The 14,289-nt window shown below is 35.9% G+C and overlaps 2 protein-coding genes across 3 annotated transcripts in view; one reads left to right on the top strand and one right to left on the bottom strand.

Annotated features, from left to right (window-relative positions):
• Positions 1-1,184: 1,184 nt before the first annotated feature.
• Positions 1,185-2,629, top strand: ost4 (oligosaccharyltransferase complex subunit 4 (non-catalytic)). Of its 2 annotated transcripts, XR_016088496.1 has the most exons (3): positions 1,185-1,308; positions 1,642-1,787; positions 2,474-2,629. XR_016088496.1 is itself a non-coding variant. In XM_088909464.1 (2 exons), the coding sequence occupies exon 1, from the start codon at positions 1,643-1,645 to the stop codon at positions 1,754-1,756; it is 114 nt and encodes a 37-aa protein (XP_088765590.1). In that variant the 3' UTR covers positions 1,757-1,787; positions 2,474-2,629. The 2 variants fall into 2 exon arrangements, 1 of the variants encoding a protein (XP_088765590.1); XM_088909464.1 differs by lacking the exon at positions 1,185-1,308 and having other exon boundaries at positions 1,643-1,787.
• Positions 2,630-5,228: 2,599 nt separating this feature from the next.
• agbl5 (AGBL carboxypeptidase 5) overlaps positions 5,229-14,289 on the bottom strand; it is a 31,484-nt gene continuing 22,423 nt past the window's right edge. Inside the window, exons 14-18 of the mRNA XM_088909606.1 lie at positions 11,697-11,815; positions 8,032-8,084; positions 7,198-7,355; positions 6,728-6,831; positions 5,229-6,382 (exon numbers count right to left, since the gene is read on the bottom strand). Of these exons, the coding sequence (XP_088765732.1) occupies positions 6,308-6,382; positions 6,728-6,831; positions 7,198-7,355; positions 8,032-8,084; positions 11,697-11,815 (509 nt within the window). The 3' untranslated portion in view covers positions 5,229-6,307. The remainder of the gene's footprint in view (positions 6,383-6,727; positions 6,832-7,197; positions 7,356-8,031; positions 8,085-11,696; positions 11,816-14,289) is intronic.

Below are 14,289 nucleotides of genomic sequence, written 5' to 3'. Positions count from 1 at the left end.
TATATAATATAAATACAAAATGGGAAAAACATAGTTGTTTATGTTGTCATCTTTAAGATCGTGTGACGAAGTATTAAAAAGGCTAACAAAATGTTAGGGAAAACAGTTAAAAGCATATAATTTAAATTGAGGAATGTTTTGTGAACATTGTACAATGTACTAGTAAGGCCATGTATGTTCTGGGGCTGAAAGGTATGTGCTTCACTCACAGGCTAGAGGAACAGAACCTTTTTAGTTTTGAACAAATAATATGGACCTGACACAAGTATTCAAAATCCCTAAAAAATATTGACAAACTCAACCCAGGGGGCTTCTTCAGAATGAACATTGAAACACAAACCAAAGGATACAAGTGGAAACCATGTGAAAGTGTATTTAAAACCAAAAACATGAGGGACTTCTTCACCCAAAAGTATGACACAAGTCACCCAGCCATGTTGTTGAAGTCAATATTCTGGCTTCTTTTCGAAGAACAGCTGGATGAGATCCTTGGGTAAATTAGCTAACAGGCTAGATGGGTTGAATGATTGATTCTTATTTGTGACCATTCTTATTTTTTTAAAGTACATATCACCATGATTTACATACTGATGTTTAAAATAACACATAAATTAAAGCATATTATTGTACGTCCTGTTGATGTGTATATTACAGTAAACCATTTGGGTCCTTAAGAACGTTCCATTGCAGACAAAAACATAAAAAAGTGTCCAATTTCTAGTTGTAATATTATAGAGATAACGAATTCTAAAGGAATATTATTTTTTTAAATCTTTAAAGATATGTGAAAGAATTTCGCCGACTAGAATCAAAACAGTTTTTTGTTCAGCTTAATAATAGAAAAAATCCCCGCGATTTCCTAAAGTTTCTTAGCTACATAGATAATACTGTGTGCAATTTTTAATATCTCCAATACGATAAAGAAGTGTTCTATTTATGTAACAAGTAGGGACAATATTCCACATGCACGTAAAACATAATTTACAAACTTGTCTCCATTGGCACTGTTAGAAAAAGTTTTGCTAGAAATAAACATTCTACGTAGAAACAGACAAACTTAAGTAACTGAAAAAACGGTATTTGATGGTTTCTCATTTCTGGTCAAATAAAGACCCATGTCATGTGACAATGCGTCATCCGCCAACTTCCTCATGGGGACCTACGGAAGTTGCGTATAATCGTGATATCAATCATCGCGTAGTTTCTTTATAGTTACTAACGTGACGTGGCTGAGATAGCCGGAAAGGTCTAGGTTTAAAAGCAAAAGATTTCCCTTACAGAAATTCGTCTTCATCGAGGTGCTGCAAGGTAATGCCCAAATAAATATTTACATTATATATAATACTTTCACAGACATATTGTACATGTTGTGCCACCAGCGATAACTTAAACCTAGACGTCGTAAATTGTCCCCGGTTGAAGTAAAATGTCCTTAGTAATGGGAGATTGAATATTGTAAATTAACACTCTTAGGACACTGGCTTGTTAAAGGTTCACTCGTGGGTATTTTGGAACTTAAATACCGAGAATAATTAATGCACGCGTCGTTTGGTTTTACAAGAAATGCATCAATGCTGGTGTTTGTTGTTGTTATTAAACTGAGATTTTTTTAAGATGAATAAGAAAATTTAATTTTTACAGAATGGTGACTGACGTGCAGCTGGCGATTTTCGCCAACATGCTGGGGGTTTCCCTTTTCCTCCTGGTTGTTCTTTATCATTACGTGGCGGTCAACAACCCAAAGAAACTGGAGTGAACGGACAACTGCTCAGCTTCGCTTGGGCAAGGTGGGTCCGGCTTTAGGTCACTTGACCATGAAGACTGCCGTTTGTCTTTGATCTGTACCATTATGTAAATATGAATGCAAATTTCAATACGGTCTTTTCTACATTTGCATGTAGACTTGTCTTTGAAAGTATCTTGGTGTTTGATTTCCAGTAATTCTAATATACTGAAATGCAGATTCATCAAATTGCAACATAAATGTTATGAAAGTTAACAGAACATATTTTCCTATTTTACATGTTGTGTCATCATGTTTTTGCTTTTTTTAAATACATGTGGCAGAACAGTGTCTGTAAATACACACTTACTGACTTTGGGGTTTCTTTGATTATTTGAAAATATTCACATTTCAAAAGCATCCTCAATCTACATATAATCCCCCGTGGTTTTGTAGGAATAGGTGTGTCATCCTAGTGTCCTGGCTAAATTCCACTCTGGAATCACATAATCTGGTCTCTTTGAAACTTCCCCCTTAATTCTATTGGTGGTTTCTCACTTCTTCACTTACCAGCTGTGTAGTGGAGTTACTGGTGCATGGTTGTAGTTGCTGACACACCCATACATAACATAAGCAAATAAAGTGGGAGCTTTCTTTGGGATTCATAAGGTTATGCAAATACCAGAACTGCTTATTATTAGAATTGTATTTTCTTTTTCAGCGTTACATTTTCGTTTGATTCCTTGATAGGTTGAAGTTGGGGACCACATTTTGCTGACTGATGCTTGAGAAGCACCATTGATCGCCGCTATGAACACTAGGACAACTGCAAAGCCCCTGTAAATGTTTTTGCTGTTGGTATGGGAAAAGGTGTGAATAAATTATGAATTCTTAAAAAATTCAAAACCGCTGTGAGTGAACAATCTGTGTTGCAGTGGGTGAAATCAACATTCTTATAATTTTGTGGAAAAAAGTAGATTAAGGATTAACAATGAAAACTATTAAAACCTCATAAAAGGCAGAGATGCACTTAATCAGTAGTCAATACTCTGAAAAATGTGTAGCTGTGTTCCTAAGAGTGCATTTATAAGTCAAAATGAATACATATAAATTAGGTTATTTTAATGATAACACCTAATTAGTAACCAGCAGGTACCTGTACTACCTAAATAAAAAACTGAGAAAAAGTTTAATTTGATAGTGATTTATTTCAAGAGACCAGCATACAAAGTAAACATTACAGGAAAACGTTTTGAGTATATCAAAGATCTTAGTGTAGGTCACTTCATTTCTCTTTCTCTTTAATTACAGAGGCAAGCTATTAAAATGTGATTTAGATATACAGTGCTCTCCAGCTGCAAATATATTCCCAATGAAACAGGACCAAAAAACAAAAAAATCCCCTGGATTGGATAATGTCTTGTTTAAAAATGTTAGTGTAATCCTAATTGCCTTACATAGTGCAAACTCATAAGTGACACATTATTCAATTTGATCACAATGTGAACACTGCTCTCCTCCAGGACCACTTGGCCACTCTAATGTAATACAAGTCACTTGTTAAATTAATGAAAAACATGTTACAAGCATTTAGGATCAAACACCCCTGATGCAGCTGAATACAGCTAGGAGTCCATGGAGCAGCTGAAGAATGGAAGCATTTTTGTACCTGTCATAATCAGCTGCATTAGTATTCTAGATGCATTTTAAATAGGTTTGGCAGCTCTATCTTTGGCACCTGAAAGCTACGGTTTTCTGACTTTGCAGTATGAAGTCTAATTTAAGCTAGAATCTGTGGCCATTTGCAAGGCCACAGCTCTGCAATGTAAGGCAGGGTTTACTAAGACTATCGGACAGAGCTCTGAGCAGATACATACCAAAATAAGGCCGAATAAGGCTGTGCAGAGGGAAATTAAACTAGAGGGCAATTTTCTATTTAACAGGCCTGATGCTCCCAAAATGAATGATGTGCTGTCTCTTGTAAGACATCTTTTACATTACAATTTCAATGGTTATGTGTAGTACATTTATACACTACTGTTTATATTAGAATTCAGGACAAACAGTTCTTTTACTATTTTTGTACATTAACAGCAAGAAAGTAAAATACAAGAAACATTTAATTAAAATTGAAAGGTACAGTCTGAATCTGTACAAGAGTACTGAGTGTCACTTTCAGTATACAGGCCTGTGACTTAACGTTGACAATCCCAAACTTTTTTTTCTTTTCTCTTCTCTTTTCTTTTTTCTCTTCACCTGTTCAGGTGTTTCTCTAGCTCATCTAGTGCCCGTAGTTTGTACTGCTGTTACAAAATAGATCAAGAAAAAGGAAAAGGAGGTGAATACACTTGTGTCTTGTAAGTGTATTCATCTCCTTACAATGACACCCTACAGTATTTTGGGGAGATGCAAATGGCATACACCCATTTTCTGTTTTACATATTTGTGTGCTTCCTCAGGTGTTTACATAACCCAAATGTAAGTCAGAAGCAGTCCTTTTGTAGCCGTTGTGTAAACTTGCATAATTGCCTTTCATGATATTGCAGGGATCCTCCCTTATTTGCCGTAACTGTTCAGGCGAGTGAGGAAGGAGGGCAGAGCTGTAAACTTCCCAGCGGTTATTAACCATCAAAGGACAACAGATCTGCGTGCTGATCATGGAGCAAGAATGCTGCAGCAGCTAACAGACCGTAACGTGGAGAGAGAACGGAAACTTTCCCCGTTTATATATGGAGAAAGAAATGGAAAAAAAACGTTTTAAAATTCTATTATTAGAATAAAACAAAATATTCCATGCACTTAAAAATAGAGTAAATAAATCAGAATTTTAAATTTATTTATATTCTTTAAAAAACACTACACTGTACTGTTTAGAAAATTAATTGCAAAATAAAAATAAGATATATTGGGTATTTTCTTGACTTCACTGTGTTAGGGGTAGATAAGGTTTGATTTTTGTATGGTAATTCCCAATGTCCCGTTCCTCAGCGCTAGTGCTAGGCCGCGCTCTTAATTTAAATATACGAAGATGACGAAAGGACTAAACTAATAGTCTCCTCTTAATATTCATTACTTACAGTTACGACGATCCCATGCTTGTACTCGCTGGGACCAGTACCAATTGCAATACAGATTACTGTCAATTTTCTATCCAAAAGTCTGCGATAATATACAGAAATTACCCAAAGTACGCAAAAGTAAAACAAGTCCAAAGTGTGAAACAGATGCTGGTAGAGACCACATTCCACTCATACCGCGCTACGCATAAGGTGAACTCCCCTTGCATACAAAATTTTATTAAGGGACACAGGGGAGGTTATGTAAAGTCTAATTTGTGTACGTCAACTGTGTCGATTGCTTAAACCAGGGCGAGGATGTATACACATTCTGTTAAAGTGAGCATTTTTAAACAAATACCGAACATTTGAGTAAAAGTCCACAAGAAAAACTAAAATGTAGTTTGCATTCGCTCTGGTCTCTGCTTAAAATAATAGTGGATCACATCTTTTTCCTCTATTCCTCAGTCAGTAAGGTGTATTTTATTAAACAAAGATGAAGTCAGACGGCAATTTTTCTGTTGCTCACTATATATTACAGCATACTGTATAACAAAAACCTTTTCTTTAAATCGTTTATACGTCTATACGATACACAAAGTAAAATCCAGCAGTACATTTTACTTAAAATATACAAATAGTGCAGTTTGTGAAAAGTTAACAGTAAACAAAATTCATTCCACTTTAAAGGCTATACATTTGTTAAAATCAACAATGGGTATGTATAATAGTAATAAAGCACCTAGTCAACTCAAAACTGTAATGTGCACAGAGTCCATGTATAGTTATTCTGAGGGCTTTTCTTGAGACAGTCCTATCACACCCTACTATAACGATTACTAAAATAAAAATGCCACATTTTGAAAAAAATAGTAGTGTTTGTTTCCTAGCAGTATCTTTTATTTTTCTGGATGGTTAAAACTTAAATACCACAGCGTCCAGTTTATAAATGCTGTAATCTTGTATTTGAAAATGCTGAACACAGTATTTGGTCACATATAAAATCTTATATTTGAGTAGCACAACAGAAGATGCATTTAATATCTTAACATTTTGTATGAAAAGCTATTCTTATATTGCTAACTCATAAGGACACAGATGAGCATTTGCATTCTGTCAACCCAATCTGTATGTTTTTTTAATTTTTATAAAATGCGGTTCTGAAAACTTACATATCCTCAGCATGAATTCAATCTCTAAAATAAATCTCAGCAAAACTGTCCAAAAATGTAAGGTCATTATTTTTACTGCAGTTCAGACTTAGTGCTTTCTGTCCATTCAACACAGCTGAACCTTTTGCAAACCTGTCTTCTGCTGCACATGAAATCAATTGCACAGTGTACCAATTTAATTATGTTGCAATTTATCTTGTGTTGTACAAAAATGCAACTCGAAAAACAGATTTCTCCATTCACTTAGTACAAAATTGTAATAATAAAGTACAATACTTCACGTGAAAATGTTAAGTGAGATGATAAAATGCAAAAACATAATACTTTAAATTTTTTAACGAAAATCTTCAGTTCAGTCAAGCTTCGCTGCACAAGGGAACTTTGCTGCAGACAAGTATCTGATCCATTCCAGGCAGGGATCCAGGAAATTCCTGCAAAGTGTAAGAAAATGTTTGCATCTTGTTGAAATCTATTAAAATTGTTCCCCATCCACTCCCATGTCACTCAACATTCTCCTTTATCCCACTGAATCCACTTTCCTCTCAAAGGCAACAATGAGAACTCGATTTAGCACAAGGATACATAACTCCAGCTGGGGTCTACCTTCTACCTAAGCCCATAACTACCTAATTGAGCTATTATTTTCTAATTTGGACAGGATGGGGTCTCTTTAAGAGGCTGCCAATTTAAAGAGACTTATATAACCTGCTGGATAGCAGACTTTAAGGACAGGAGTGGGAGACCCCTGGTAAAGAACATGATTAGTAATTAAGTACCTGGTTTGTAGCACTGGATTTAACCAGCAGTGAGCTCTGGGCCCTGGACTTCAGAAGCATCCTGGAGCTGAGTGTCACTGATTGGCTCTCTGCAGAAGGGACCTCTGTTGCCATCAGATTTGGGAAATACAGAAGCAAGTTCAAATTTATCAAATTAAAATAAAAAGGTTCATCATAAAACTCCAACAGCACTTTTCTCCTCTACCTTTTCAATGGAAAAATTGACAATCTTGGGCTACCGTTTGCAAAATGAAGTGTTCTGACATGCTTTCACAGCATAAACAATGGCATAAAATACAAAGGTAACAAAGTCAATTTGTTAATTGCCCACACCCCAACATATACTGTATATACACACAGTATTCTTTCAGCTAGTGATCTATACAGCAGTGTCATGTGAGCCTAAAGCCTACTAATTTTTTCCTCCTAGTTTGTTCACATTTTGTAGGATAGCACCTATGGCTCTTCACCTGAAAGGGACAGTTGTTTTTTTAATCCTGGTTTTATGAATTTCCACACTCTCAGCGGTGGCTCTTGGTCCATACTGTTGGAGCGCAGGAGGCCCTGGACTGAGCACAGTCCGCCTTTCCTCACAGGAATTCTGCTGGATCTGGGCTGCAGTTCAGATCTAGCCAATGTAGATGTCAATAAAATATATTAAAGAGAATGCATCAGTGTTTAATTTTACCATCAAATAAAATGGACAGACAGTTAAATCTACTAAAGTACATATCTGAAACCAGATCCAGGACTGAAAGGCACATGCATGTGTTATTAAAGTGAACTAGGTGTTATTTACTTACCAACTTCAAAGTCTGTTTGGGTTATTTCTTTCAAATTTCAACTTTTAATTTTCAGTTATATAATTAATATAGTGAAAAGGAAAGGTGGACTGGTAACCAACATCTAAACAGCTAAATTAATTAGTATTGCAAAAACTAAGCATCAAAATGTTTCCTGTTGGACCTTAACACAGGAAACCTGCCCAATCTGTGGTAAAGGAATGACTAGGAGTTGCTCACAAAAAAGCCAGATTTAACAAGGGCTAAAGCACAATGTTACAAAAATAAAAAAGCTCAATCTCCTTGAACCTTAGACTGAACTAATGGACACAGGTAGTACAGACTGCACAGGAAACCATTAAGCAAAGAGTAAAGTTAAAAAAAAACCTAAGGGAAATTTTAGTCTTATTAATTATCTCTTCTATGGTTTGTAATAATGCCTGCTAAAAGAAAAAATACTGAACAGTTTTACAGAAAGAATTCTGTGACAATATGACGTTTGTACTAAGATAAAATGTGTACCGCGAATATTCCATGGACGACAGGTTCCTGAGCTTGCCTTTCTTCAGGGAATTCTATGAAAAAATGGTGAGAAAGTATTAGTACATCTGCCAAGAAATAACTAATATAAATAGTGCAGTATTGTCATTTTGGAAATGGCAAAAAAACATACATCATTCACAAAATCACTATTTTGATGGTGTTATTTTAAACTGAGGGTATCACTCCTATTATATTATGTTCACCAGGGGCATTCAAGCAATTCTTTCATAAGCAGTATGCTTGTAGCAGTGTAACAAGTACCAAATAAAAATGTTTCAAGAGAATTAGCAGCACTTTTTCATAAAATTTAAAATGTGGTAGTTTTTCAGTTTATTAAGTAGTACCACATGGTTTTTCATCTTCTCTTTCTAGGTAAAAAATAATATCCATTCTAAATATAACCATAAATTTGCAAAGTTAAATTTGTATTCTTAATTATTAATCTAGAACTACAATTTAGTTTATTTGCACAAATTTGTTTTAATGATCAATTTCAGTCAGAAATACAGGTAATTAATTATATGTGAGGATTGAACAATAATAGCAGCATGTTTAACAAGGGCCATCTAACTGTAAAACAGGCCAGGTGTTAAGAGATTGTGAGGCTAATGTGTAAAAAAAAGCAGGGATATCCTTAAGCCTTGCCCTTCCATCATTCCAAATATGAGAAATGTCCACTGAGAATTAACAGGGTTATAGAGAATGCCTCACTGTACAACTGCATAGATTTGTGTCTCTGTAGATGGCCAGATACTCATAGGAATTCACACACTCTTCTCAAAAGTATTTTATTTTTTTTCTTTGGGCAGATGTGGAACATGAATTTCAAATAAAACCATGGCCATTTCAGCCATAGACCAACTCTCACAGTAACACAGAAGCATGGCAGCTACAACAATATAGAAACACCATCTTGAATGATTAAACACTAGGTTTTCTCCTACCAAACAGCCAGGTGAACAGGGGAATACTGGCAAAGCTATTTTCAGTCAGTCAATAAGAATTAGCATTCTGAAATTCTCATGCCAGTCAATCAATGCCCCCTTAAATAACTCTTTTCACTACCTATTTTCATTTTGTCAGGGCTTTCCCACTAGTTATTTTTGCATATCCTCATTCACAAATGAGGGGCAAGCTTTTTAAGCAGTTTAAAACTGACAGCTCAGACTCTGCCATAGATGAGCTCTGTTATGGTACCAAACTCCGGATGTATCTCGGCGTTTTCAGTTCACATTTTGAGAGATCATAATTCAGAAAACCTAATAATCCATGGTTGAGAGGTTCCTGAGCTTGCCTTTCATCAGCAAATTCCATGGAAAATCATGGGAAAGTACAAGTACATCTAACAAAAGTAAATAATATAAAGAAAACTGAATGTCAATTTGGAAACATTGATCAAAAATGTACAAAAATCCCAAACAAACTCTCTTGATGGTATTTCTCTTGGTGGCCTGTCAAGATGTTGCATAGTGGCACAGTACAGTGCCAGAGGTTTGTAAACCTCTAATTTTTCCATATTAACCTTTTAAAACCAGTCTTAATGTATATATCCAATATGGTAAATGGTAACCAATTCCGTGTCATGATGTCTACTAAAGCCAAACTGCCCCACCACACAACCTGCCTCATCGCAATTTTTCAACACATTTTTAGATTTCTTTAGCTCCAAGATTGACAGCATCTGGCATCACATTCTCACCACAACATGTCACTTCCACACCTCCTACCTGCTTGCCTAATTTTACTACTTCCCTTCTCTCCAACTTCTCTCTCCTTGACTCTGCATCCATCAGTAAACTGGTATCACATATGAAATCCACCACTTGTACAGTATATTAGATCCCATTCCCACCCCTTATTTCAGTCCTGTTTTACTTCTCTCTGCCCCATTGTCCTCAATATAATAAATGAATCCTGGAGCACTGGTGTTGTACCAAAAAAGCCAAACATGGCTTTGGACAATCTAAGCAACTTTCAACCCATTTATAACTTACCTATTCTTGCAAAACTTCTAGAACGTGCTGTTACATATCGGTTAAATAACCACCTCATTGCAAATAACCTTTTCGAATCCCTCCTTATTAGCTTCCAACAACTTCAGAGCACAGAAACTGCCCTGGTCAGAGTCACTAACGATCTTCTAATGGCTTCCGATTCTGGTTCTCTTTCTATCCTCATTCTTCTTGATCTCAGTGTTGCTTTCGGCACTGTTAACCATGATATCTTACTTTCTCATCTTAAGACTGTTTGGAGTTTCTCTCACTGCTCTTAAATGGTTCTAGTCTAACCTCAGTGATCACTGTCACTTTGTCTCTCAGTGAATTTAGGTCTGAAATTGGACTTAAGTCTCGTGTTCCTCAGGACTCGATACTGAACCCCTACTTTTCAGCATTTACATGTTCCCACTTGGTCAGCTTTTAAGTTTACATGACCTCAACTATCACTTCTATGCTGACAACACTCAAATCTATATCCAAACCAAACCTGACACTGATGTGGCTGTCTCTATTCTTTCTAATTGCATCTCCCACATAAAACCATGGATGACTCAAAATTTCTTTCATCTAAACTGTGTCAAGATTGAAGTCATGCTTATCGGCACCCCCCCCCCATCAACTTTGTAAAGCTGATCAACACATTTGTCTTCTCCAAAATTGACTACTGTCAATGCTCTACTTGCAGGGGTTTCTAAATCCACATTAAACAAACTCCAGTATGTCCAAAATTTGACAGCCAGAATCCTGACCAGGTTTAGTGCAAGAGATCACATTACTCTTATCCTGGAGTCCTTGCACTGGCTTCCTGTCAGGTTTTGTGTCGACTTCAAAATCCTCATGCTCACTACAAGGCTCTGCATGGCTTGGCGCCTAAGTACCTGTGTGAAGTACTATTGTCGTACTCTCCACCTCGCAACCTTCACCCTTCTAATTCTGGTCTCCTATCTGTCCCCAAAGCCTGGGACCATCAATCAGTCTCTATGCAGACTCTGCCTCTCACTGCCAATTTTCATTTTAGTTGGGCACCAACATTACTTTTTTATTCTAGAAATCCATGTAAAATGGTTTCAAGAATGTAACTTCTAGTATTTAGAGCTGCAGAAATTTTACTTGCTGTTTTGCCTTAGTGAAGAATTAATACTGCCACCTTGCGCTGTTGTAATACACTACAGGTGTGTATAAACAAGTCTACAGAAAGCCTTACTCATGAATGCATTGAAGTGTACATTCTCACATGAAATATTTAACAAAACTTCAGGAAAAAAACATTTGTTAGTGTTGTATTTTTAAAAACTTGTTACTGCTTACTTCTTTAGAACAGGTCATAAAAATGTTTTCAAATGTGAAAGATGACTTTTGTTGATATGTTTTTCAGAACCTTCAAATACTTTTGTAAAAAGTTTGTGATATGTTACGTTGCTGTTTGGAGCCTCATTTTCTGTGTTACCTTAAAAGAAAAAAAGCTTTCTTCAAGAATGAATGACATGTCAATGCCAGTTAGAAAAAAGTAAAAAATATAGAAAAATTAAAAGGTAATCTGAACACAAGATTTGGAATTCAGTTTTTCATTTCAGGACTTTCTGCATCTGATGAACCAGAATGATTTTAATCTCTTGTGTCTTCAAATAATAGCAAGTTTCTCCCTACCTGGACAGAAAGACGCCCATCAATTGAGTCTTCAGGAATATGCAGATTGTTCTGCCTGGGATTCCTTAATAGAGAGCCACTACTTTTCGAGCCAACATGAAAATTAGGACAGCTGTAGCCTATGCAATGAAAGAGAATGATGGGAAAAGAAAAACATGTTGCATGTGTTTAAAATGCAGAAATTAAAACAAATGTTGATAAATCATAAAACTGTTTATGCACAGTAGGACAAAAATACTTCAGTAAATGAACCTTTAACAAAAAAATTAAACAGAAGGTTAAAGATGTTGATGAAGCATTTCAGTGTAATATAACATTTTTCCATTGCTCACTGTGTTTTTATTTCAAATGTTTATTCAAATTTGTTTTGCAGTAGAAGATATAATTCAAGGATACTTCCAAAAGTTTGAAAATGAAAACTAAAGGACAAGACAAACCATGACAAGTAAATCTCACAAAAACATTACTACCCACAATTTAGAATACATGGTGCCAGTATCAACACAGCACTACACTGATACCTTAGCACATTCCAGTATGTCTCAAGTTCATCATTTCCCCTGTACTTACTACCATTGTCTCTCCAATCAAACAGATCTGGAGGATTAGTAAAAAAAGCTACATTTAAAGAAAAAAAAAACCCAGAATTTTTAATAAGCCTGAAAGATGGCTTTTAATTTGTAGGCTTTGGGCCTTTTCTCATTTAAAAACTGATATTTTGAATTAATTTTGAATTAATTCACTTAAAAATGCAACAGGGATTCCACATCAGCGTTTCCATTTTTTCCCCAGTAACTGGGAGCTAATCAACTGCGCTGTAAAGAAATGTCTTTTGTGAAAACAAAAAAAAATAAAAATCAGTTCTTTACTTACAAGAACCAAAAAAACTAGATGATGAAATCCAAGTTTCAAAGTACCTTTACGCTAAGATTATAAGGAAAGCTCTTAATCAGTGTTCTTGTCAAATTCCCTGTGAACACTACATTACTATTACAAATGAATGATCAAACAAGAAGACTGAATTCAATTATTAATGAAATCTGATCACTGACTTTCCAGCCAATGGCCCAGAATCTAGAACCCTGCATCAGAAAGCCAAGGTCCTAGGATGGGAATTTAGCCAATAGATACTTTGTCATGTCACCAGCAGTGAGTTATCGAAGCCTGGAGACCTTCATGTGTCATGTGTAGAAACCACTATATCAATCCTAGTAACAGAAAGTCCCCAACCCAACATCAGCAGACAGGTGCTGGTGGAACAGACATCTAACCATGCCCTTTGGCTTGTCAAACAATGTGGTACCTTCCCTGACACACATTCAAGATGTGATTGCAATCTCCATCTCTGGTGGTGACATCCATGGTCAACCATCTATGGCTAACTTTCATTTATAATATTGAATAACTTTGCACACCATCAACGTCTACTGATTTAGATCGCATTCTAGCTTCATTTACACAAAAATGTATCATGCAGATACTGCAGGATGTGTGAGAACAGTGATGAATTAGATGAAATATCAATCAAGCTCAAGTTCACCAGATAAAACCAAATGTGCTGGAACCTCATTCAGTATCTTTACTGTGCTCATTGCGCTTTAACCCAGCGTTGTTCCTCAGTGTCCCCAACTAAAGTTGCTCATCAGTGGTTCAGGCCCCTTCGGAAATAGATCTGGAATGAATTGTCTACATTGCAGGAGATATCACCACAAGCACAGTATAAAAGTGCATTCCAGGGGAGTTTAAAAGAATGGAATTTGAAAAGACATTAACTGGTTTAAAATTAGCCATTGTCTCAGCATTGAATATTCCACTAGAGATCCTGAAAATCTCGGCTCCTCGACCAGCAAACAGCTTGTCATATTCCAGCTTGTCTTAATTCAACATCAACATTTAGCATCAGACTACCAGCACACATTATTACTCAGCACCTGCTTTAAACTGTTGAGAGTGGTTAGTGGTTACATTTCAAATAATAGAAAACCTTTTCTCTGACGTTCAAACAAGCATACAACTGCTTAGGGGTACATGGTTGAACATTTTAATCAAAAATGGCTTCCATGTTAAATAAAAAACTGGAGCTGTTTGGCTTGATGTAATTTCTGTTTGTGACACACTTGTGGCAGATAAGTCATACTGTTATAGTGAGCAGATATGTACCCCACTGGATAGTCTAAACTGTGCAACTTTTTAATCAGAAATTGCCATTTCAGAGTCCATGTTGGGAACAATATGAACTGGGAATGTAACCTCCGCAGACTTCAAAACACACCCAAAAAATAGATTTATCCTTTCACATAATAACAGTTCAAGAAAACAATAAACGTTTAAGAAGAAATAAGTCACATCTTAAAATTACTTTGAAAATGAGCACAAACATGAGAGAACTTTGAGAAAGCAAAATAATTTAAGGTTGAAATAAGGATAGGTCCAGGATTAGGTTGTTTTTAAAATCATACAGAGAAATTTTATTACACTGAAAGATAAGGACAATATTTAAAAGTTTTATCAAACAGCCCCACACCACATATAAAAAAGAAAGTAACGTGGTATCGACAAGTATTATGTCAAGAAAAACAGGTAATGATGAAAG

The sequence above is a fragment of the Atractosteus spatula genome, chromosome 2 (genome assembly GCF_055471065.1).
Source record: "Atractosteus spatula isolate fAtrSpa1 chromosome 2, fAtrSpa1.hap1, whole genome shotgun sequence".
Taxonomy (NCBI): domain Eukaryota; kingdom Metazoa; phylum Chordata; class Actinopteri; order Semionotiformes; family Lepisosteidae; genus Atractosteus; species Atractosteus spatula.
This window is presented reverse-complemented; position numbering and strand designations above follow the sequence as displayed.

Coding starts and splice junctions, on each gene's coding strand:
- ost4 (XM_088909464.1), top strand. CDS start 1,643: ATGGTGACTGACGTGCAGCTGGCGATTTTCGCCAACATGCTGGGGGTT.